Below are 25,551 nucleotides of genomic sequence, written 5' to 3'. Positions count from 1 at the left end.
TGCAGTTCAATTCAAAGGGCTTTATTGGCATGCGGAAATATACGGTTACATTGCCAAGGCAAAAAGTGAAACGATCCAATCAAAACAATACAACGCATCACTTTGTGACACGTACTGTACGCTTCTTCCTCTTTCGTGTATCATCCTCAAATATCCAACTGGGTTAGCGAGTAGCCACGCCCTTGTCTCTGGTCCCACGTGGCAGTCAGGCCGGCCTCCGAGGCTGGTCTGTACAGGGGGCAGGTGTTAATTATGTGTTCGGCAGACTGCTCAAGCCTATATCTGCCATTCTGCCCTGTGCACTTTTTCATTACGAAGCCTAAAAGGCAAACAGAAATGTAATTTCTATTCATAATTTTCCAATTTTCAATGCCAGAAAACACAATGAAACCGTTGATCTGGATTGACAACTCACTAACTTGGAACACACATGTATGTAGACATTCTCTGTAGTAAACTACAGCAAATACTGCACTTCCTCCGACGTCTCAGGGTTCATGGTGTTGACCAGAAATGTATGTTATTGTGTTGTTGTTGTGTATGTTATAGTGTTCTATCGAGCAGTCTTGCAAAGCCTGGTCAGATTTGGTATCACAGTTTGGTTCTCTCTCTCTCTCTCTCTCGGTGAGGTCCAAATTGTTCAGATTGGTGCAAACTGTAGGGAAGGTCATAGGGGTAAGTAAGACAACTCCCCTCTCTGTCTCTGCAGTTTATTTATGACTGAGCAGGCTACATTAAAACAGGCTAAATAAACTGTCAGTGATGTTACCCATGTTTTTAATGGAGAGTTTGTAATTCTGCCCTCTGGGAGAAGGTACGAAAAACCGAAGTGGAAGTACATCAGGTTTAAAAAAAATCGTTTGTACCAGCTTCAACTAAAATGTTGAACGAGGCTCTGAAACAGCAGTGACTGCACGAGGTTAGATTATTCACACTATGTGTGCACTTGTGTAATGTTGTGTCTCCCTCTGTTATGTATTTTGTTTATTATTATTATTATTATTATTAATGTTTTGTGTGTGGCTGCAGCAGGGGTGGAAGCCCAAGACAAATTTCCCTTGTGGACAATAAAGTCTTGATCTTGACCGTGACCTTATATATATATATGGAGTTCTGTCAGGCATGCCTACAGTAAATATGTAGTGTTGTGATGTCAGGCATGCCCAAATATGGAGTGTTGTGTTGTCAGAACAGGCCAGCTCCATATATGGACCGTAGGCAGGGGCCCTGTCCAGAGCCCCCCCGGGCAGAGGCCTTTTGTGGTGGTTCTGGACAACTGTGGGTCAGACACACTCGACACCGGGCACTGCAGTGCACTCCCTGTGGGGGTGTGGAACGCGTGTGTCAAATTTGAAGTCGGTGGGGCGAACGTTTCTCGAGTTACGTGCATTAGAGACGTACACACACACATACAGAGACGTGGTGCATTTATTGATAGATAGATAGATTATGGAGTTATTATAAACGGCTCATTAAATGGAGAATTTACGTCATATGTGTCTGAGCAAATCGTCCGTCGTCAGGTAATCGGTATGTCTGTCGGTATGTCTGTGGAAACCTTGGGCCAACAAGGGATAAGTGAATTTAGAGCAAAATAATGGGTAACTACTAACAACCTATTGGTACGTACTGAATGCAACGGAACACTGACGAGAACCGAACCGCTTGTAGGGTTGATGGGTCCAGTGATTGGCAGTATAATGTGACTGGGACAGGCCATGATATTACTCCCAAGAGTTGCCAACATATTATTGTTTAAAATAAAATAAATAGTGATTGATGGGAAAGACAACATTGCTGTCATACTTTTACAAAAATGCACTTTACTACAAATATGAGAGGGCAGGAAATGGACTCATTGAAAGAGATTGATTTAAGAGACATATAAGGCATTTTCTTTTCCATGTGAGTTTTGTTATATATATATAAAAGAGTATAACCGTGTGGTTTGGAGAGCTGTCATTTGGGATCTATTATGTAGCTCTCAGATCCTTTTTATAGACCAACCCATTAAAGCCCATTAAAGCCTCCTGCGATGTTTTACAGTGAATGAATGAGGATGACGAGCTAAACTACGTCACCCGCCACCATTCACAACGGTCGTTGGATCCCAAATTAGCTCACATTTTATCAGCGTGTACTGTTTGATGTCATGATATTGAAGTATGAATGTACCTTTTTGATTATTTACTTTTTGGGATTTGTTTTAACTCGCATGGTAGAAACACCTACATCCCGATCCGACCGCGTGCACGCTTAATAGTCCCTTTTCTCCTCAAAATGACACAAACTGCAATCTTTGGGACTTATAAATCCTTGATCGCGCTAAGAAAGTTAACCCATTTGGACCTGAAAGATCAGATTCTAAAAATGTCTGTTTGAAAATGACAGTTTTCTGAAAAAGCTATGTTTCTATATATCAGTCATTCTTCGATTTTTCAAAAATAGCAGACCTACAAGCTTGTAGATCTGCTATTTTTCAATAGCTAAAGCATAACATAATGCTAACACCAAAAGGGGTTTCCGCCCCGAAATGGGTTAATCCATTGCGCGTTGATAATACACAGCCTAGAATGAGGATATGGCTCAAATATGGAGGACTATCACTTCTGGTTGGGGCGTCTTCCGCGCATTACACTGGCTTCACGATCCCACCTATAGTATCGGGAGGGAATGTGTTAACTGAAAATGTTAACACATTCTGGAATGGCTTGTGTAGCAAACTAATATCCACAAACAAGGCATGTCAGTTGCTGTTATGGATATAGAGAGTCAAATGTTTTCTAAATGTTGTAAAAGAAAAAATACAATGAAATCGTTTTTCGTAGTTATTATTTTAATTATTTTAAATATATTGTCATTAAAATCGTAGTCTTTTGGCAATTATTTGGGAGCCCACTTGCAATACCTTCCGCAGTCCCACTAGTGGTTCCCGGCCCACAGGTTGAGAATCACCGGCCTGGGGTTGGGAAAGAACTACCGGTAGCTTTGCCTTTCTGTAGCATGCATATAATCTGTGTACCAGGTGCTTTGTCTGATTTGTCATGGTTTTCTCTGTTCCGTATAGCTTGTATCAGACTGGTTCTTCTCATTGGTGTGGTTGGTTAGTTCTCAGCTGACAGGCAGGCTTAGTTAGAAAGGGCTGAGTAGGAGGAGCAGACTGCTGCCTGTTCTGTAGCTAATGGAAGTCACAAGTAATTAAATGTTAATGTGTACAGCCGGAGCTGGGGGAGCTGCAGCATCCGTCTGTCTGTGGGCTTCCCTCAGTACACTCTGTGTGTGTGTGTGTGTGTGTGTGTGTGTGTGTGTGTGTGTGTGTGTGTGTGTGTGTGTGTGTGTGTGTGTGTGTGTGTGTGTGTGTGTGTGTGTGTGTGTGTGTGTGTGTGTGTGTGTGTGTGTGTGTGTGTGTGTGTGTGTGTGTGTGTGTGTGTCGCAGGTGCCTTTATTGATACATCAAAGAAAGCTCAGACACACCAACAATAGTACTGGGGACTCGGGGAGAAGAAGAGTTTCTGCTGAAAAATGTTACATTTTCAGGAAATTCAAAGACAAAATATATTAAAGCATTGATTAAAAAAACAAAAAAAAATCTAAAACCTAAAAAATGTAGTTAGCTGGTAATGCGCCCGACAGCATGATGATATACAAAAACAGTGCTATTTCCGAAAGGGGGAGATAAAATAAAAACAATTTGTTCGTAGCTCCTAGACGCTTAGCACTTAAGGTGCTTGAAACTGCTGTCTGCGTGTACTTACTCATATTATTATTTACATATAAAATTATGTCTTTGTGCCTGCCTGTGAAGCTCTAAAGTGACTTTGACATTGCACAATGACATTGTTCACCCTCGGCCTGCCTCCGACTTCACTTCAGACAGACGAGGCGAAGGGGGAGACGGGACGGGGGTAGCGTGTTCAGACTCAGAGTTGTTTTTCTGCGCGAGGTAGCTGTTAAGCAATGATCTACTGCCAGCAGCCCCTGGCTGGTAGCATCTGTCTTCTTCACTTGTTGTGTGTGTATGTCTCAGAGGTTTGTTTTTCAATGATGCGGAATTTGAACTGGCTAACCTCCTCCACCTCGGTGCCATTGCTGTCAGATTGGGGATAGTCTCGCCGTAGTCGGGACAACTATTCCACAATCTCCGAATGCTATATGGAGTCTGTGGACTGTATAGCCCTCCATGAGCTGAGAGTAACGGAAGTTGCCATTTCCGTTCACGGAAATATATATTAAAATATCTTTACATTCACAGCAACGAGCTGATATAGATGATTTATATTTATATTAGAATGCATTTGCGCGACTGTAAAGACGAAACGGAAGTGGAGAGAAGGCTCCACTTCCGCTTTATCGCATACTCATGAGACCTCTTCCGTTGGCTCAGCCTCAGACTGTATGATGAAGCGTTTGGAAAACGCGGAGTCGCGAGACTAGATAACGCGAGACTAGATTGGGGGAGTGCTCTCTACCCGTTGCTTCCTGTAGTCCAACCACCAGCTCTTTGGTCTGGTAGATCAGTGGTTCCCAAACTCTTTTTTGGTTGTGAGCTTGTACATCGGCTATTTTCACTTCTTCTTAAACATTTGTTTTCAAATTATATGGAATTTATTAGATTTGTTGCTTTTTGAGGAATGTCTTTTGAAAATATTTTGAAATAATAATAATAATTTAAAACAAAATGTAGGAAACCAAAAATAAAGGGACCCATAAAAATGTGTTCCGCGACCCACAAATGGCCCAGTCTTTGGGAAACGGTGTTGTAGAGGTTGTTCTCCTCCGTTGTGACAGGTTCTTCCTCTCTTTCCTCTAGACTGTTTCATAATTGTCGACTCGTCAGTGAGTCAGCAAACGGCCTATCGGCGAACTTGACTACCAAGTTGGAGCTGGACATTGTTGTGGGTCATGCTAGTACAGTGTTACGACCCCCGAGCCTAAGGTTATACAGACGCTAGAGAATAAGGGCCTTTCTCGGCCCCACCCCTCTCCCATTATGTATACTGTGTTTAGGATCCAAGATGGCCGCAGCACCAGGAGGGGGTGGGGCGGAGGTGAGTGGGCGGGGTCGACATACGCCCTTACTGGGCTTCATTCAAGACACTTGCCATCAAACAAAATGTTTGGTCAAACCATATGGGCTCCCATTGGAAATGCATTGGCCATTATACACGTATATTGAACGTGTGAACGCAGCCCAGTAAGGGCATTATGTCGACTCCATCTGCTCACCTCCGCCCCACCCCCTCCTGGTGCTGCGGCCATCTTGGATCGCAAAACACAATATAAACAAATGGGAGAGCATCCTCGTCTTCAGGACAGGTAGCCATTGCTCAGCTCAGCCTCTGACAGAAAGTAAAACAATCCAGCTGACCAGGCAGGCTGGTGTTGACACCTCGGTTTCAGAGCTTGGTGTCAAGTCAAGAGGGCACTATGGTGTTGAATGCTGAGCTGTAATCTGTAAACTACATTCTCACGTAGGGTTTTCCGGGATCAGAGTGGCATTCCGACAGACGGACCGTCCAACGACCGCGAGGCCGTTGGAGTTGGGGACGGGGTTAGTATTGAGCGTGTCGGAAATGCCAGTGTGTAACGGTTGTAACCCATAGCGACACACTGTCCTCTCGCTATGGTGTCTGCATGGATATTTTTGGGGATGAGACCTGCAGGATGTCAATTCGATTAGTTACTACTACTATGCTCCTTTTTTGTCTCCACCAGGCTGAAGGCATGGGGAGAGAGTATGTTTTGCGCTCCGTCCGTGTGTGTGTACATGTGTGAGTCTGTCCGTCCATGTGTGTTTGTGAGTCTGTCTGTCTGTTACCAGCTAATCTCCGGCACCGTTAACCCGGTCGATGCCAAATTTTGCACACACACTCCCTGGATGCCAACGATGAACCTCTGCCCCACATTTTCCAGAACGGCCTGTTCTAGCGCCACCAGGAGGCCGACTTTTTGAAAAACACATTTTGGATATTACTCCTCCAGATTCTGTCCAAAAATCCCACAAATCGTTACACACCATCTCTATAGTCATGTGTTCAAGAAGGATCTGTCCGATATTTCATATTCCATCCGAATTGGCTGACATTGGCAAATCATGAACGCAGCGTGCAATTTACTGCATGAAATCTTGCACGGACTTCCCTTCTAGGCCGAGGAATATATCCCACCCTTTTCACATTGGCCTGGAATTATGATAAAATAGACAGGGATACAGATTAAACTGTGTCTGTGTGTGTGTGTGTGTGTGTGTGTGTGTGTGTGTGTGTGTGTGTGTGTGTGTGTGTGTGTGTGTGTGTGTGTGTGTGTGTGTGTGTGTGTGTGTGTGTGTGTGTGTGTGTGTGTGTGTGCGCGCGCGGTCAACCAATGTAGATCATCACACCTCAACAATGAGGGTGACATGCACAGATGGCTGAGTAGTGATAATTATTTAAGATAATCGCAATTATAATGAAAGTATAATTGAAGTGATGTACGGTATGTCAACACGTCACTTCGTGACATGTCGTACTGTAAGCTTGACGGAAGTGCATGCATGAAGTGAGTGGCGATTTGCGTGGCAAAGTGTGTTTCAACGTCGTTTAATGCAATCGGATTGGAACTTTTCTGTTTGGATGTATATGGGCTGTCAAGGCCAAGAAAGGATAGTTTTCTTTGCCACTCAGTTAGGTGTTCTCGCATAACGTCCGGGTATGATGATGATGATGTCACGCACATACCCTCTATTCTTTCTTTCTGGAGATGGGGATAATTACTATTTTTATATTTCGGTATACCTGCACGTCTCCGTTGAGCACCTGTTGAGGTTGCACACTCCTTGCCTCTGCCTTGGTGCCGATGACTATTGACCGACTGACGGCCCGGCGCGTCATATGGATTTAGAAACCTGTCCAACGTGCATTGGAACAAACGGTAGAAATCACTTGTCAATGGATTTATTTTCATGTTCATGTAACATCCTACTATGTTATGTGCTTACAAATAGACACACACGGCACACAAAGCATGGTGCTATTTGTTTTCACATCCTACATACATTATTACTGTTTCTATAATCCGGTATGTGCTTGCATTATAGACACACAATGGCACACAAAGCATGGTGTCATATGCTCTCTGTCTGTCCGTGTGCGTGTGTGTGTGTGTCTGTGTGTGTGACTGTACGGTTGTAATGCACGTAACTCGAGAACCGTTTGAGCCACCGACTTCACATTCGACACACTCACACATTCGACACACCCCCACAGGGAGTGCAGTGCCCGGTATCGAGTCGGTCGGACCCACGGTTCTCCAGAACCACCACAAAAGGCTCTGGTCAGGCTCTGCCAGTGGGCCTAATGAGCCAAAGTCCCCTCACCTGTGCAATTTCCAGCCTCTGCCTCAGCCAATTGATTGCCATGGCAAGCCCACACCTGCAAATTGATTACTTAACCACTCCACTCCACTCCACTGACGGTTCGTCTCGTCATATGGATTAGAAACCTGTCGAACGTGTATTGGAACAAACGGTACAATTCACTTGTCAATGGATTTATTTTTATGTTCATGTAACATCCTACTATAAATGCGCTGTTATGCGCTTACAAATAGACACGGCACACAAAGCATGATGCTATTTGTTTTCACATCCTACATACATTATTACTTTGTCTATAATGTCTGTCTGTCTGTCTGCACTGAGCACTATAACAAAAGTATAACCAACAATAAAACTCTACCGTACAGTAACTATCGCAAAAGTATAGTTGCACCTATAGTTGCACCGCTCAGTTCACACGGGTGTGATTTGTTTGTAAAGATAAAAAAAAAAAAACATGGAATGTATAATGCATTTTAAACATATTCTTTAATCTTATCGCTATGAGCTATACAAATAACATTTGCAGAAGGACAAAGTCTTCTACAAATAAAGAAGTCTAACTAAACTCCTTAGTGCCTCAAGATTATCTCAATTATGGCCTCGCTCCTTTTCATTTAGGGCAGTTCCGTAACACATGTGACAGAAATTACCTATTACATGGCCACATCTCTCCATTGCTACGGTTTCTTAATAGCCTTTATGTCCGATAATAAACTCTGTTGACTGCCTTAAATGTACTTCTAGCTTGCATTGATTGTAGAGACATTAATTTATGATCGGCCTCCTTTTTTCTGTCGGTCTATTTTGTACATTTGTTTGCGGTCTTTTCCCCCCCGTGTTCTCTTCACACTGTCCCTGCTGTGTCCTTCCTGAGATATAATATGACCACTACTTCCTTTTAGGTATTCAAACCATGACTTATCATCAGTGCCTCTTTGTTCAGTCCAGCGTTTTGAGGAAAAGTCTTTTAGGATATTTCTAATTACGTTGTTGAATGGGCTGCCAAGACAAACTGGGTGTGGGTGGGGGGGGGGGGGGAGTATACCCCAAAACGTAATTTTCCCATGACATTTTATTTTAGAACTTTAAAGTGAACTGTGAGTTGGGGAAGAAAGCAACCGGGCACACTTTTTCTGTCATGCTATCAATCAGTCCACTACCTATCTCTAGGCTAATGACTGTTTTGTTTGTGTGCAAATGTTAAACCCAAGGATGTCTCATACACGCCAAAGGCCTGCCTACGCCCATTATGGTTTATCTGTTTAAGTCTTAACAAGCTAAGCCAAGGAGATCAGCCCTGTACTAGCTGTTGTTTATTTGAATCCTGGGTAGTCGCTGCCAAGGTAACAATTCTCATTCTGGGTTTCCGCATTGCCTAGCCGACATCACTGCCGACCCCCCCCCCCCCCCCTCCCAAGAAACCTTTGAAGAAGGCGTGTAAGCAGCCTGCATTCTAAGCCTTCCAATGACATACTGACTCTATACATACACTAGCATTGCCGAAGGCAAAGTTGGCAGATCATCACCCAAACTATTGGCGTATTTCCTAGGAATCTTTTAAATGGCAAGCCTTGTACAGCTAAAGGGACATTTCACTGCTGGAAGACACTGTAGGCACTCGATGTTAATAGTATTTGTAGTAGATAACATTAGCACCATTTGAAATGTGCACCCTATGGCCAGAAAAATAAAGAGGTCTGTGCGTTTGACTGGATTGCTGAATTCCTACAATGACCACAATGCTTTGGTGCACTGCCCATCTTTGTGGAGAGGGAGGAGGCTGCGTGAAGGTGTGACTTGTAGTCCAGGAAGGAAGTGAAACCACATTTTCACGACACATTTTGGTCATGAACAGGGAGCATGTCATGACTAAAATATCTAAAAACACAGATATTTGTGTGCAATAACCTCAGGAAGGTCTTTCTTTTGTCCTAAACATCATTAGAATAAGATCTTGTCGCAAAAGGGGTGAAGTGGCCCTTTAACCTGGCACCACAGGTGCGATTGTTGTCGGCCTGTCCTCTGAATTATGAAAATGCTTAGATATGCTTGGATAAAAAGCGCTATATAAATGCAGCATGTACCATACTGTCAACTGACTCACTGCAGAGGCTCATCTCACACTCCACACAGGACTGCCTTAGTTTGCATTCCGCGAATACAAACGTAGCCACAGCATTTGCATGTCACACAGTTATCACCGAGGTTGAGGTTGGAGACTTTGTTTGGACAGGATTCGGGGGCCAATATATATATCGGACCGATGGGCCTCTTGATTTCGCTTTAAGTAAATAAATAAAATGCCGCGTTAATAGATTTGGACTGGGCATTTTGTGGAAACAGTTGGCCATTAAGTAGTAGTACCCATGGTGCTTAAAAGCATTTGATAAGTAAGGTGTTCATGTTTGCACTTTGTTTGGAACTATGACTGGGGCCTACTTTTATTTTATTTTATTGTGTTGCGTTGTGATATGGATCTCCCTGGGTCTGAAATAAAGATTGAATTCAATTGAATTAGTTAAAGTAGGCTCACCTGGGGCATCTTTCCCCTGCTATTGCCGACATGCTTCCCTACCTACCAGCTGCCTACCAGCCATTTTAGCAAAGCCAGCCAGCCACTCTTTTAGAGGTATACTTCTAAAGCAGCTAAGCCGGTGGTGGATAAGGACGTGCGGTATAGGTAGCTAAGGCAGATAGGTGTTTGTAGTTCTGTTCTAAGCCATGTTTGTCAGGCGGCTCTGTTAGTTGAGCAAACAACCATGTTGACACACCCAGAGTTTCGGGCAGTTATGTGGCAGACAGGTCTGTGAAAGACTGCCCACTCCCTCGCATCGTCATCGTCTTGTCTACAAGCTTTTCATGACTGGCACTGTTTATTGTAACCTCTTCCTAACCCTATATTATGGTCTGGATATTCTGTGACAAAAGAAAAGTTAGTATTTTTCTTTGCCATACTGCAAATTTCATCCTACATTTTGGGATGTGAAGTCGGGGTGGGATATTAACAGCAACCAGACAAAGACTGATAGATTTAGGGCCCTATTTTCTCTAGGTGCCTTACCCCTTGCCCTTATCCCTAAACATTGGAATCCATTGCCTTACCCATGTCCCTGAAATACATTTTAAATGGTTCATTTAGCAAGCTTACGTGTCAATGTGGACCACCTATTTGAAGTATTTAAAATATTACTAGACACCAACGGACCGGTCGAAAATGCGCTGCTCCCGTGCTTGCGGTTAGGGTTAGGTTAAGGTTTGAGGTAGGTTGTCGGTCTAATGGCAGTTGGACCAATATTATGTCTAAACTAAAGTCTGCCCAATAACTAAAACAAAATCAAGTATTTAGACTTTAGCTAGATATGTCAAATATCGCAATCACCATGTGTGAGTTGTATATACATGATTGTGGTTAAAATGATACCCTTGACAAGCCAGTTTTAGGTGATAACGTAAGGTGACCGCAGAGAACTGCAACATGATGTCACAGAGCTGCTCCCCTGAACACTCTGTTTTTGAGTGGTGCAACCACTCCAAGGAACAGCAATGTCCGTGTCCGCCTGTGTCCGCCTATGTGTGTGTTAATGAGCAGGAGTATGACTATTAGTACCAGTTGTACTATTAGCACACAGCGCTGTTGTGCCAGAAACGGAGAGAGATATAGTGCTGTACTGTTGCCTGCTAATGAGCGAGAGAGAGAGAGAGGAGATGGGGGGGGGGGGGGGGGGGGGAATAGGGGAGTTGCACCACTCAGTTCACACGGGTGTGATTTTTACTAACCATGGAGGTCACCGTATCACCTAAAACTGGAGCATGAATAGGCCTGTGGCATATTACTAGATATTGCCCATCGTGTCGTCTCTTTTAAATGAACATCGACGTGCGTGTATATGTGACCAATAGCACAGCCAATGTATGCCCTGTGTGAAGTGTTGCTCAACACGTCATATGACCGGGGCAACATTTTTTGGCTTGAGGCATTCATTCATTTCATACCGTACGTTGTGTGCCGTCTCTGTGGCAACGGACATCATCAAATTGCCCTCTATTTTGGCGAAAGAAAATTGTAAACAAAGTAGAACAGAAGCAACTTATAATATGTATATCGTTTAGCCACTACTAGTACTGGCACTGCTGAGCATGCGGAATAACAACCGGGAGACATATTCTCTCTTCTCCATCTCTATATTATGCCTATATTAAGATAACGATTGATTTATCTTCCCCATTTGCCTGGTTATTTAATCTTTAGCAACCTTTCACGTATTCACACTCACGCAGGCACTCAAGCACACACTCTCACACTCACACACACACACACACACACACACACACACACACACACACACAAAGCGCCTTGGATGAAGGCGCTATATCCATTTTCTATAATTCTAACCTATGGTGCATGAGGCTTGTTATGTCTGTCGCTGTCCTCGTCTTTTTGTAACAGAAATCAGCACTGACTCTTATTCAAGGTAATGCTTACATACTGTATGACACTATAGGCGTCAGTGCACTGGCGCTCAGTTGGATAAACGTAAGGTTCCTGGTTCGATCCCCCTGTCTTGGTGTCGAAGTGTCCTTTCCTTGAGCAAGACACTTTAAGTCTACGGGGCGCCCGCTGGCCTATAGTGGTCCGGGCGCATGCCACATGTATATATAGGCTCTAGCCTGACAGCCTGTCGTGTGTTCGAGTCCCGTTCATGACGACCTTTGCTGCATGTCTCCCCCCCTTGTCTCTCTCTCTCCCTCTTTCCTGTCAATATTCACTTGTATCTATCAGTAAAAGGCAGAAAAGCCAAAAACAAACATGTTCTCTGGAATACCATGCAAGCCAAAAGTCCTTGCATGGTTTGGTTTGCCATGGATGTGTGAGTGCATTGGTGCATGCACATTGTTTTGGATAAACGTGCTAATATAAATGAAATACACCACATTAGCCTATCTAAAGTAATTTGTCTGTTGCAAACAGAAGTGTAATGTCACTTTTTTCTAGTTGTACTTGTTGGCCATGTTAGCCTCCCTGGTCCTTTTTTTTTGGTAAATATTTTAGTGCTGCAACACACAGGCAAAAAAAAGTACATCACTGCAGTACCCATAGGTGGCAATTGCAAACGATATACAGGGAAAATGTGTGTGACATGAATGATATTGCTCCTGTGTGTTACTTGCAATATCATTGCACTCACAGCGATACTCCACTTATTTCCTGCCTCTTGTTTGCCTCTTTTCTGGGGGTTAATTTGTCCAGGCCAAACTGCAGCTATAACGCATACACTGTAAAGAGTGCACAACATGTGTAACCAAATGGACCTATTTGCGTTAAATGATCACGCAGGACTTTAGAGTGTATAGCCAGGATGGTGGGGGGGGGGGGGGGGGGGAAGTGGGTCATCTTGTGACAGGGTCACGGGAAATGAATAAGGAGGAATTTTATATCTCTCCCACACACACGCTCTGTGGGCAGCAGGCTTTGCAGGAATTATCCGAAGCAGCTGTCCTCTGTAGCGTCATTCATTCAGTCTCTTGGCTTTGCTGCTGCGGAACAAACAGGCAGTCAGTCGGTCAGTCAGTCAGTCACACTTCCCTTTGTCAAATTGATCACAGTAAAATACTGTGTTAATTGAACTCTGACAGTGTATCTATCTGTGACCAAATGATTATTTATACATTCGTGTACCTCCCGAGTCTGGTTACAAATCGGCAAAGTATACACTCACACGTTTAAAAGCCAAGTTTGAACAGTGGATCAGTCTATCGGTGACCTTTTTCAAGTCTGTCATTTGGTAGGTGCGTGCGTGCGTGCGTGCGAGAACATTCTGCTGAGGTAGTCATCACAGCCTTGTCTTCACTATGCTAGGGAGGAAGTCTTAAGGAATAATTTACCAAGAGAGGCCTTTCTCCTGTCAGATTCACCACGTCTCTTTCCCTATCTGTCTTTTGCTCTCTCGCTCTCTCTCTCGCTCGCTCGCACACACACACACACACACACGCACGCGCGCGCGCGCACACACTGCCACTTACAGTACGTTTACTCATTCCTTCCTTCATGCTTTTCCCTTTCAGCCTTTTCTCTTCTCTTAAACAGGAAAGTCAAACTTTGCCCCAAGTTATTAGCCTCCGTTTAATGCGGAGCGGAAATACCTCCCGAGGCCTCTGGCTATAGTCTGGCAAGGAGCAAATGAAATGGTTCCGTTTTGAACCGTGTTTTTTTTTGGCCATTCCGAGTTAATGGTTATTCGGTACAATGAGTAACAACGCCGGGGCCTGTTTGGAGCATGGCACGGGCATAGTGACACAGTTCTACTTCAGTGGGCCAAGACATGGCCGTGTGATCACGGGCTTTCTCCTGCATGTGTCCGTTCCGTTGTAGTCCCGAATCGCTGTGTCGTTGATTTTCGTAATGGCTCATTTAAAGTCTTCTCCCAAAGCTTGCGATCATAAGTATATTTAAAAATAAAATCATCAATCTATTGGCCAATGTTAAATGTTTGTTATAATTGTGGTTGTGTTTATTGGAAACACTTGAGACAAAATATATCTTCTTCCAACGAATTATTTTCGGGTGGATTATAAATGTACCCGTGGACCCTTGACCGGAAACCCATTTTGGTGTTTTAAGCGTTACGTTAAACTTTAGCTATTGAAAAATAGCAGATCTACAAGCTCATAGCGCGCCACCGAGTGGCACGCTATGAGCTTGTAGGTCTGCTATTTTTGAAAAATCGTTAAAATGTGCCTCAAATCTTTCAGAAAATGGTCATGATTTAGAATTTTTATTCTTTTTATTTCGACCTGAATGGGTTAAGCCTTGCCGATCCATGAGACCCATGGGGCTGGAATCTACTGTTTCTGTATAGAACCATATAGGGATGGAGCCTACTGTTTCTATAGATCCATATAGGACTGGAGCCTACTGTTTCTGTAGACCCATATAGGGCTGGAGCCTACTGTTTCTATAGACCCATAGGGCTGGAGCCTACTGTTTCTATAGATCCATATAGGGCTGGAGCCTACTGTTTCTATAGACCCATAGGACGGGAGCCTACTGTTTCTATAGATCCATATAGGACTGGAGCCTACTGTTTCTGTATAGCGTTAGGCAGCTTGATGTACAAGTACACCCCCTGGACATTATATACAAGTATATCCCCTAGACATGATGTTGTACAGCCCCTGGACATGATATACAAGTACACCCCCTGGACATGACGCTAGTATGTTGCAGGGACCAACCCTTGATGCTGAGTGCCAAGCAGGGAGGCATGGGATTGAACCCCCCCGGGCCTCAGATTCTAAGGACGTACACTGTATAACCACAAGGCCACTGAGCTGGTTTTATAGTCTCAGCCTATATGGCTTTGTATAGAAATGGAGCCTGTCTGGTACCTTACAGTAACGGTACGTGCATTCTTGACCACATACTCGTAGTCGTAACGTCCCGGTTTGATTCCCGCCCGATGGAGATGATCGTTGCACATCTCTCCTCTCTGTACTCATGCCGCGCCGTCCTCGTCTAAATGAAAGAGCCCATCTGTAACGTCAGCCGGTGCGTTCCGCTATGTGTTTGACTGAGTTCAATAATACATGAGTTGCCATGGGAACTGACATCGTCCTCCAGGAGTAACACCGTTTACTGTACAGTCAGTAAGGTCGTCCCTGAGTGATGTTTTGCAGAGTGTGTGTGTGTGTGTGTGTGTGTCATGAGAGAGTATAGGCCAGTAATATCGGTGGATTAAACAAACATGGATAGATTAAAGCCCAAACAACACCGATGACTCAACATGCATCTCCTTGCAAACCAAACGGTTGCGACTAAGTACCGGTAGTACTCGCAAACCATTAACCCCCAATGGAATTGCAGTGTCTTCTGATATGTTCTTCCATGACTATATGACTCTCTCCTTATTCATATAAGTCTGTATCTTCTCTCCCACCACCTCTCTCTTCACTCGGGCTCTTACATCACCCCCCCCCCCTGTCTAGTTGCTGCCAATTCTATCCCCGGATCATGGACATATTATGTCTGAAGGGGAAACTCCAGTGTTGCCTGACCTGCTTTCTGCTGAGGAGAGATCCTGTCTGGGAGAGAGAGAGAGAGCAGAGGGCAGACCGCACTCAAAGTCTCTCCTTCACTGTTCACCTGCAGGGCAGGGTTATTGAAAGGACCTATAACATAAAATTCAGCTTTTATAATTTATTTTGTGGTTTTGGGTCTCCGAGTCCCATATGTGTTTTCTATCCCCACAAATAACCAATTTTGAACAATCAGGCTTTCATATCGTATTTGGTGTTTTAATGGAAATTGCTCTCAGGAACAGCTCAACTGATTTTGGCCTCATCGTGATGTCATCAATGTCTTCGTATAATTCCTCCTCTTCTTCAGTCGTCAGTTTGCATTTCCACTTTGTTTTCAATGTCCACCATTGTTGATTTTCCAAGCTGGCATGGAATGGAAACAAGCCTGGTCTTATCTAGCATCAGCATTATAATGACTCAATATTAACACATTTAGTACCGGAACTGCATCAAAATAAAGGCGCTGCTTGCGCCGGAGTAATCGCCAGAGTAGTGATCGCTTCCATTTTGAAAGCCATGAACCGGAAATACTTTCTTAAAAAAGTTGACTGACAAAGTGCCATCACAATCTCCGATCATCTTAATATATTTATATACGCTACAAAAAGAGTTCATATTTTGCGGGAGAGACGGATGAGGAGCAGAAACGCAGCGCCAGCATATCGATCCATTCATCACCACGGAGAGCGCCCTGGATGAGGAGATACGAGTCATTCTTTCCGCCGCGCTAACATGGGAGTCAATGACAAGCTAATAGTTTCACAGAGCGTTAGCATACGGCAAGCGAAAAGCGAAATGCCAAAAAAAAAAGAAGGAATTATTCTGAATATTATTATCTCGCCCCGCGTCGTTTGGACGTCGCTAGGACGTCCACAGACGTCTAAGGCACCTCTCGGTTCCAATCCTTATGACGTTTCAGGACGTATTATGTACAAAATGTGTTAAATAATCTGCATATCAGCACCCCCACAGAAACAGAGGGAGAGAGAGATAGTGTTGCACTGTTGCCTGCTAATTACAGAGAGAGAGAGAGAGAGGCAGGGGGAGAGGGGAGTTGCACCACTCAGTTCACACAGGTGTGATTTTTATTATAGTGAAACATTTTTCAGTTGACTGAAATAAAAATCTTTACGAAATTATGATAACTAACTGAAACCATATTGTATTCACAAAACCCAACTTAAAACAAAGTTTTAGAAAGATGTTTTCTAGTCTGTCAGAAATCTTAAAAAAATAACCGCATCGGATCAATGCGATGCGCATTGTGAGCTTGTAGATCTGCTATTTTTCTGACCTTGTTGAGTCTTGCCCCTGACTAATCCATATTCCAAGAAAATAGATGAACAGAAATAAAAACAAATCCAAATGAAACTAAAACCGAACTAAGCATTTTCAGAAACTCAAAACAAAACTATAGCAAACCCACTTTGAAAACAAAGCAAAACTGAAATTGAAAACAAAAACTCAAATGGAATGGAATTTTCCATGGAATTTTGTTGGAAAAGGAAGCCCCTTTTCCTTGAACTGGTGTTGTAATGTCTAATATGAATGACACGTTATGGCTAATCAGCCACTCACACAATGTGACGCCACCCACTTCACCCTCATGAAACGTTTAGGTCCAGCTGTCTCTTGTTTGTAGCTAGCCTGTAACCACCTGGATTCGTACCCAGGTCTCCCACGTGGAAACCAAAGGAGATATTGGGCTGCAGGACGACATGAGTCAGTCCCAAGCCAGACGTAGCTTTTAGGCACAAGTGTGTCCAATATCCCAGTGTAAAAAAAATCCTTGAGAGTGCTTAACCCATTCTGACCGGGAACCCGTTTTGGTGTTAGCATCATGTTATGCTTTAGCTATTGAAAAATAGCAGATCTACAAGCTCATAGCGCGCCACCGAGTGGCGCGCTACGAGCTTGTAGGTCTGCTATTTTTGAAAAATTCGAAGAACGACTGACATTTTTAGAATCTGATCTCAGGTCAGAATGGGTTCATCAGACCAGTGTGTGTCCAGAGGAAACCTCGTATGAATCTGATCTCAGGTCAGAATGGGTTAAAAGCTGCAGTGGCCACTCTGCCTGAAGGAGAATTTCAGCCTAGAAGGCTTTCTTACCTTTCTTTGTAGTTGTTACGTCCCCACCAAAGAGGTCCAGGTGTTATTTTGTGCAAAAGTGCATTATTGGCAATTTCCCCTACCATAAGCCCTGGATGGGGGTTGGGATTTTGTGCTCATTCGCTTATTTCCATCGAAATAAGTGGTAAAGTGTGCCGCTTGGGATACTATTTACATTATGAAGAGAGGATATATACAAAGAAAATAGATTTTTGAGTGATGGAAATAAGCAAATTAGCACAACAACCCAATGCCCCATTCAATTCAATTAAATTCATTGAGGGCTTATGGTAGGGGAAATAGCCAATAATGCGCTTTTGCACAAAATAACACCTGGACCTCTTTGCTGGGGACGTAACGACTACAAATAAAGGCATGAAAGCCTTTTAGTATGAAATTCTCCTTAAAGAAAACAGTTGTTTGCAAGCACTACCATTCAACACAGAAAGCAGACAGACCATCACTGAACAAGGAAAAAGAACAAGGAGTAAATGGTGCATTTATGTAGCGCTTTAAAAAAAAATCCAAATCACTTTTTTGCATTACATTCACCCAGTCATACACCGGGTGGGCGGGGGAAACCATGCAAGGCACCAACCTGCACATGGCGAGCAATTAAGGGGTCAGCGTCTTGCACAAGGACACCTCGACACTAACTCTGGGGGAAACCGAGGTCGAACTGGGAACCTCCCAGTTCCCATCCGGCTGCTCTACCTACCAGCCACTCTTCCCCTGAGCCACACTGACGCCCAGAGTGAGGGGAAAAACAGAGGGAGAAGGTTTAGGGTCATTTCCCTCAATCTGGTAAAGCCATGTAACATGTTGTTAACATGTCGGAATAAAGAGAACAAAGTGTCGGGGGGAAGGAGAAAGAGACATGCTCTCTGGAGAGAGGTGTGGAACGATGGTGAGAGTCAAAGATGCAATGCAATGAGACGTAATAAATGGCAGGTTGATTCTGTAGTCGGAATGCTAGCGATGTTTCTGTGCTGCCTGCTGCTGCTACCTCAACAAGACACTGACATCCCCCAGAGTCTAGACGCTAGTCTAGATGATGGTCAGTTTGGTATTCCAGAGAACATGTCCATATAAAGATGCATGAAATAAAATAGGACGCTCCTCTGGGACAGTTGGCAGATATGCACTCCGTGGCCAAAAGAAACATACGTTTCTCAATGTGTGTTCATTCATACCCCTGCGTGTGTGTGTGTGTGTGTGTGTGTGACTGTGTGTGTGCGCTCTGCTAAACTGTAGCATGTCTTAGTTGTACAATCTCTCTAGCATACATTTTAGCCATTTAGCAGACGCTCTTAATCCAGAGTGATTTACAGTAAGCAAAGAGGCTATTCATTTCAATATACTAGACCTAAGGCGACAAAGGCAAGATCTCCAGCTTGTGAAAATGAGGAGGGAATGTAAGCTGGGTGTGGAAATATATATATATACACACACACACACACACACACACAACATGAATACAGTGCTTATTCATTTGTTTCTGTGCTCAGGTACTGGGGAGAGTGGCAAGAGCACCTTCATCAAGCAGATGAGGATCATCCACGGCACGGGCTACACGGAGGAGGACAAGAAGGGCTTCACCAAGCTGGTCTACCAGAACATCTTCACGTCCATGCAGGCCATGATCCGCGCCTCCGAGAGCCTCAAGATCCAGTACATTTATGAGCAAAATAAGGTGTGTGTTATTGATAAATGAAATGGAGAAAAAAAAACACAATTTTCGACTCGATTGTGAGGACCTGTAGCTTGGACCTGTTGTGAGGACCTCACGTTACATCACCGGTTACGTGCTTGTTTACATGCTGCACCGTAGCTGCACTACACACCGTACACTACACACTGTACACTACACACTACACACTCTACCGTACCATACGTTCTTCATGGACACATTCTTTTGAGAGCAGCATTCACACCCGCTGATGTTGAAGTCTTCAAAGGCAATTGAATACGTAGACCTTTTGTCTTTTCCACGTTGGGCTTGACATATAGCCTGACATTTTCATTTCGTTTTAATCGCCAGAACGTATTTTCTTAATGGGCGTGGCTAGCGATTCAGGAGCTGGAGCCAGTGAGTCTATATAGGCTTGACATTTTCATGTCACTCAATGGACCCCTCAATATTCAAATTACCCGACACCTGAACAAACAGACTAGCAAAACAGTAAAACAGAAACACTACTACACACCAGGCAGGGCCTTGAAGGATTATATACGTGAATTACTTTAAACCATAATGCTTTGTTGATCAATGCAAAGGACAGTTCGCGTGAGTTGTCACAGGCGAGGAATTATAAAGAGTTCTGACTTGTCGACTTTGTCGCGGAGCGTCGCAGACTCCAAATTGCTGGTCTTCTGACATGTCGCACTACAAGAGGGAAAGACTTCCGACATGTCACACTACAAGAGGGAAAGACTTCTGACATGTCACACTACAAGAGGGAAAGACTTCTGACATGTCACACTACAAGAGGGAAAGGCTTCCTCGCGTTCATAATCAGGCCTGCTGCAGGACATGTGTTTTTAACCCTGCGGCCGCCGCCACGTTACTTTCCCTTTTTTACCCATTTAGAACCTGGGAACGATTCTACAAATGTCTTCTAAATCCTGACGGTTTTCTGAAAAACCCCATGTTTCCGTGTCGGTGGTTTTCAAACTATTTCTTGTCAAGGACCCTCAGAATTATATGTATTTGGCCGCCGACCCGCATCTGAAAATATGTTGTTTCAGCGACCCCCCCCCAGAAGCAAAGATTTGAGTTAAAAATGTTCGCTCTGAAAGAATATATATTCGACATTTGAGCCACATTTTCACGATTTTTCTAAAATATCAGACCTACAAGCTCGTAGCGCGCCACTCGGTGGCACGCTATGAGATGTAGATCTGATATTTTTCAATAGCTAAAGTATAACAGCTTGAAACGCCAAAAGGTGTTCCCGTTCAGAATGGGTTAATACCGGCTGCCGCGGGAGCGGTACTTTATCTCTGAGGCCGGAAATGCGTGCACGTCTCCTTGTAGTTTTGTAGTCTTTTTCTGTACTTTTCCTGGATTCCGGATTTCCAGATTCAATCCTGTGTGAAGTTTCTCAGAACGACCTCCAGGTTTTTGGGGCGTCTTTCATAAAAAGGTTCAGGAACCAGCTCCAGCACTGGCCCTGTGGTCAGTGATGATACCAGCCTGTCTCTATGGCTCTGTTATGACTGTATGCCTCTATCCATCTGGCTGTGTGAGGCATTCATCTTGCTGGACGACATAGTTTAATTTAACAACAGCAGAATATGAAAATAAAATGAGCTCCCACCTTTGCCAGTGAATCTCTGTTGAACTGTAGTGTGTGGTCTGTGGTGATGGCAGTAAGTAATCTGAAGTTCACATGCATCTTGAACATTGACCATGGTTACTTTCTATGCCAGCTAGCATTAGCATTTATGACGGTAAGCTGTGCCAGCACAAGCACACACTGCTTACCTGTCGTCAGAAGTGTTTACATGTCGGGAGGAACGCGGTATAAAGTCACAACTTTGATCCAAACTTTGGATGGCAGAAGATCCACCAAACACAGCTCTCCAAAATTCCGATTGATGGAGGTTTGAAAACGCTGTTTGTAACCGAGGTAGATGGTCGTCAGACTTCTACGTCCCATTGCTGGAAGTGACGGGTGTTGCCATAGCAACCGGATCAATGCCAAAAGCTGCCGCGGGGCTCAACTATTACATATACGGAGTCGAAGTATACCTTAGGGTACGAACATGTATGTAGCTGGCAGATAACGTCCCATAGCTGGGGGGTGCAAGTATATTTGTACCTGGCACAAATATTTTTTTTTATATACCTTAGAGTTGTTGAAAGTCACCCCATTCTGTGTTGCCTAGAACTGGAGGGCTGAAAAAAATCTGACATCACAAAGGTGTACTTCATAATGTTACTGTTTTTTTTTTTCAGGCCTCCAGTTCTGGGACTTTATTCGTTTTTATTAGTTCCACACAACAACTCTAATGTATATTAATGACATAGTAAAATGTTGAAAATAAGTGGTTTAGCTAAAGCATTGTATATTTCATTTAGCCTGTAGACTCTGGAGTAGCCTAAGACAGAACTCTATCTGCATATGTTTGGAGGCGTCTGCCAACAGACTGTTGACATGGAGTCATTGAACTCATTGAACTGGATGACGATACCACTTCTTGGCTGATGTCCAAATTGCCTGTGTGTAGATACTACTACGCGAACAAACGAAGCAAACGATTGTGCCTGCGTGATCTTTTTATATTTGTCTTTTCGTCTTGCTGTATAAGGCACTCGACAAACCTGTTTGTTGAATGTGCTTTAAAAATCACACCCGTGTGAACTGAGTGCTGCAACTCCGCGTGGGGGGCCCCCAGTGGGTCCCCCAGACCCACAGGAACGCGCCCAGGGTGCCAGCCCGGTTCCGGCGAGCCGCCCCGTGTCCGAAACGGTCGAGAAATGACAGAGTTACTGTGTGGGGGAATTCGCATTTAGCAGACACCCCCCTCCCTCTCTCTCTCTCTCTATCTCTCTCTCTCTCTCTCTCTCTCTCTCTCAGAGAGACAGTGCAACACTATCTCTCTCTCTCTGTTTCTAGCACAACAGCGCCCCTACTGGTACTCTAAACATCGGGACATAGTCAGTAGTCTCATAGGGACATTGCTGTCAAAATATATTTGACTAGCATACTTTGAGTCTACAAAGCTGACCCTTTTCTCTTTGCTCCACACCTGCAGAATAACGCGCTGGTGGTGCGCGAGGTGGACGTGGAGCAGGTGTCGTCGTTTGAGCAGCCGTACATCGGCGCAATAAAGAAGCTGTGGACTGACCCTGGCATCCAGGAGGCCTACGACCGCAGGAGGGAGTACCAGCTGTCAGACTCCACCAAATAGTACGTATACGAGTACAGTATAGTTACATTATTATCTCGGACTACTACTGTTTTTATTTTATATCATCGTGAATCACTGTTTCTGATTGACTGCATACTTTATTAGTCAGAGTTGTTAACGGCACGTGGTGCAGTAAGACATTGGAGCTAAAAGGATAACAAAAAGGTCCCGGGGACTTGTTGTTTCCATTGTGGTCCTATGGATTCAATTCATCAACATACTGTAGCATACAAAACAAAGGGCACTCTGCTATATCTGGGAACCCCTTTTGGTGTTAGCATTGTGTCATGCTTTAGCTATTGAAAAATAGCAGATCTACAAGCTCGCGCTACAAGCTTGTAGGTCTGCTATTTTTGAAGAACGACTGACATAGAAACATAGCTTTTTCTGACAACTGTCAGGATGTAGAAGACATTTTTAGAATCTGATCTCAGGTCAGAATGGGTTAATCACGCACGCACGCACTCACTCACACACACACTCACACACTCACTCACACAGCCACAGAGGAGTAATAGCAGAGGGAATAGTCGAGGAATAGGAGGAGGAAATGTAGACAGGCTTATTAACGAATGCTAATTATATCGGAACTAATTCCACTTTTCATTAATCCAGTACTAATATAGTTGACTGAGGAGCTGATGTCTCACAGATGGTAGTATGCTGATACAAAGTTGGTCATTATCATCTCTTACTGTGGTCATATTCATTTCACATACAGCACATATTGTTTTGGGCATTCAACTCTGGTTGGACTGGCATTTCCACGCTTTAATAATGTTTTTATAGAATCAACTAATAAATGGACACACGCATTTGGAGCAAAACTTCTCGACTCCAGAACAAGAGCTGTAGAAAAACTACAGCAAGTTCCAAGGGGAAAACTATACCTTAACAACAGAACACTCGAGGGCACATATTATAAAACATATTGCTCCATACGTAAAAAAGAACATGTGTGGGGTGGGGCAAAATAATTCTCTTAAAGTGAACGCGGACGGCGGCACAGCTTACCGTCATAAATGCTAATGCTAGCTGGCATGGAAAGTAACCATGTGGTCGATGTAAAACGTGATCACTGAGAGAACACCGTGTTCCGTGTTGTTCCATTTTCTCTTCTATTACACTTTCTCTTCCCTAAATGCTAATTGCGTGGCCAATTTCACCTTCGAAACATTTGTATTCAGCTAAAGTACTGCAGCTGTGGAGGTGGCTGCCTTAGCCTGGAAACCAGACAAATCTGCCACAGAGACACAACAAATCCCTGGGGAGATTGGTCGTGCGCTCCTCAGTTTGAATTACAATTCGCTCACCCCGGAGCTGTGGGTGACCAATCAGAGGCAGCCCACTATTCAAAGTGAGACTTTTTTGCTGTGATGTTGGAATCTGTTTGTAACCAACCGCCCCTTGGAAATAAATCTCCATACCGAATTCCAGACGATTATCATTCTACGCTGTGATAATTAGTCTGGCTAGTTTATTTCTTATGTTATGGAAGCTATAAGGCTTAGCTCAACCCTGTTGTTTCCAACTACGTCCTTAATTACCACGAGTCAAGCACTTTCGGCCCAGGATGAAAGTAGAGCACAACAATACCGGTCAGATAATTTCATTAGCCAATATTGCCCTAAATATCATTGGCTATCGGATACATTGGCAGCTGATATGAGAACCTTTTTGTCTGCCAAATAGGCTTGGGGTAATAGGCTTTTTGCATTTATAGCTATAGCCCATTTGTCATGATTACATTCATGGTAATGTTTACTTGGACAGTAAAGTTAATTGTTAAACAGTGAATATAATTGTCATACCTCAATTACATATCTTTGTCACAAGAGTTTAACATTAAAGGTATTGGTCAGACTTTGTCACCTTACTTAGAAATGATACATTCTTGCCCCAAACAGAATTTGCCCAGAGTTGAATGTTTCACCCCGGTCGATATTGCGAGTGTGAAAGCACCTCTAAATGTGTGTATAACTATAGTGTATTTGTTCAATTTAATCCAGTGTAAGATATTACATCTACATACAGTTTTACTTTTATTGGGAAAAAATGTTTGGGTGTGAGAACGGTGTGAGAAGTGTGTGTGTGTGTGTGTGTGTGTGTGTGTGTGCGCGCCTGTCTGTGTGACCTCAGTGTTGAGATTGTGCACACACACGTGTGTGTGTGTGTCTTTAGTCATGTCATGTCCATCCCACTTCATTTCACAGTTACCTTAGCGATTTAGAGAGAATAGCGTCGCCCGGATACACACCCACTCAGCAGGACGTGCTGCGGGTTCGAGTGCCCACCACCGGCATCATTGAGTACCCATTTGACCTGGAGAATGTTATCTTCAGGTACTGACGACGATGGCATGATGGCCGCCCCGCCGGCCGCTGTCTCTCTCTCTGGTTGTGGTAGAGTAAACCAAGCCATTTAGAAGCCGTCGATGCCGCTGAATGTTCATTCTGTTCACACTGCTGCACACAGCCCCGGCTCGGCGCCGGCCGTCGCTCTCACACATCCCTGATGGCGCGCTCTCTCTTAATAAGCCCAAACCGAGACGGTTTTTTTAGCGTTTGTCCCATAGCGGTGTGATATGTGTCCTGTCGCACGTCGTCGACCCGAGTGATTCGACTGGTTCAAACCATACCAATGGTGTCGCCCTGCAACTGTCCTCGCCCCTGGTTTGCGAGGAGTTGGATGGCGACGGAGGACGAGCCCTTATATTGAAAGGGCTTTCGGCCCTGAAAAAACGCTGAGTCAGGAAGTAAAATCCGCTATTTAACATGTCCCAGGATTTTTAACAAAATATTGCTTCAACCCCGCCCCAAATTATCACTTCCCTACCTTTTTTTTAAGATTTTTATATTTTATTTCTAAATCATCATTTTGTGCACTGAGAGAGAGTACACTTTAAATTAGTTTGGTCTATGAGAACTGCCATCAGGGATGTTGCATCGTTTCTGAGGAAGTGGGGGTTGGTGAGAGAGCTCATGAGGAGGTGTGGGGGACAAAAGGAAATGCCCCCCCCCCCCCCCACCCCCATAACTCTTGGGGGATGTTTCTTGTTGACTTCTGGTTCTGGAACTGCACTGCACTTTT

General features: G+C 44.0%; 1 protein-coding gene across 3 annotated transcripts in view; it reads left to right on the top strand.

Moving 5' to 3' along the window:
• Positions 1 to 25,551, top strand: part of LOC308320679 (guanine nucleotide-binding protein subunit alpha-11) — a 43,129-nt gene that overhangs the window by 4,545 nt on the left and 13,033 nt on the right. For 2 of the 3 annotated variants that reach the window (XM_080771292.1, XM_080771290.1), the window contains exons 2-3: positions 19,053 to 19,237; positions 22,306 to 22,460. In XM_080771292.1, the coding sequence (XP_080627418.1) occupies positions 19,053 to 19,237; positions 22,306 to 22,460 (340 nt within the window). Of the gene's footprint in view, positions 1 to 19,052; positions 19,238 to 22,305; positions 22,461 to 24,674; positions 24,804 to 25,551 lie in introns of all 3 variants that reach the window. The other variant, XM_080771291.1, reaches the window with a different exon arrangement.

This window comes from Protomyctophum bolini, assembly GCF_963924005.1.
Source record: "Protomyctophum bolini genome assembly, chromosome: 8".
In the NCBI taxonomy this organism is placed as follows: domain Eukaryota; kingdom Metazoa; phylum Chordata; class Actinopteri; order Myctophiformes; family Myctophidae; genus Protomyctophum; species Protomyctophum bolini.
This window is presented reverse-complemented; position numbering and strand designations above follow the sequence as displayed.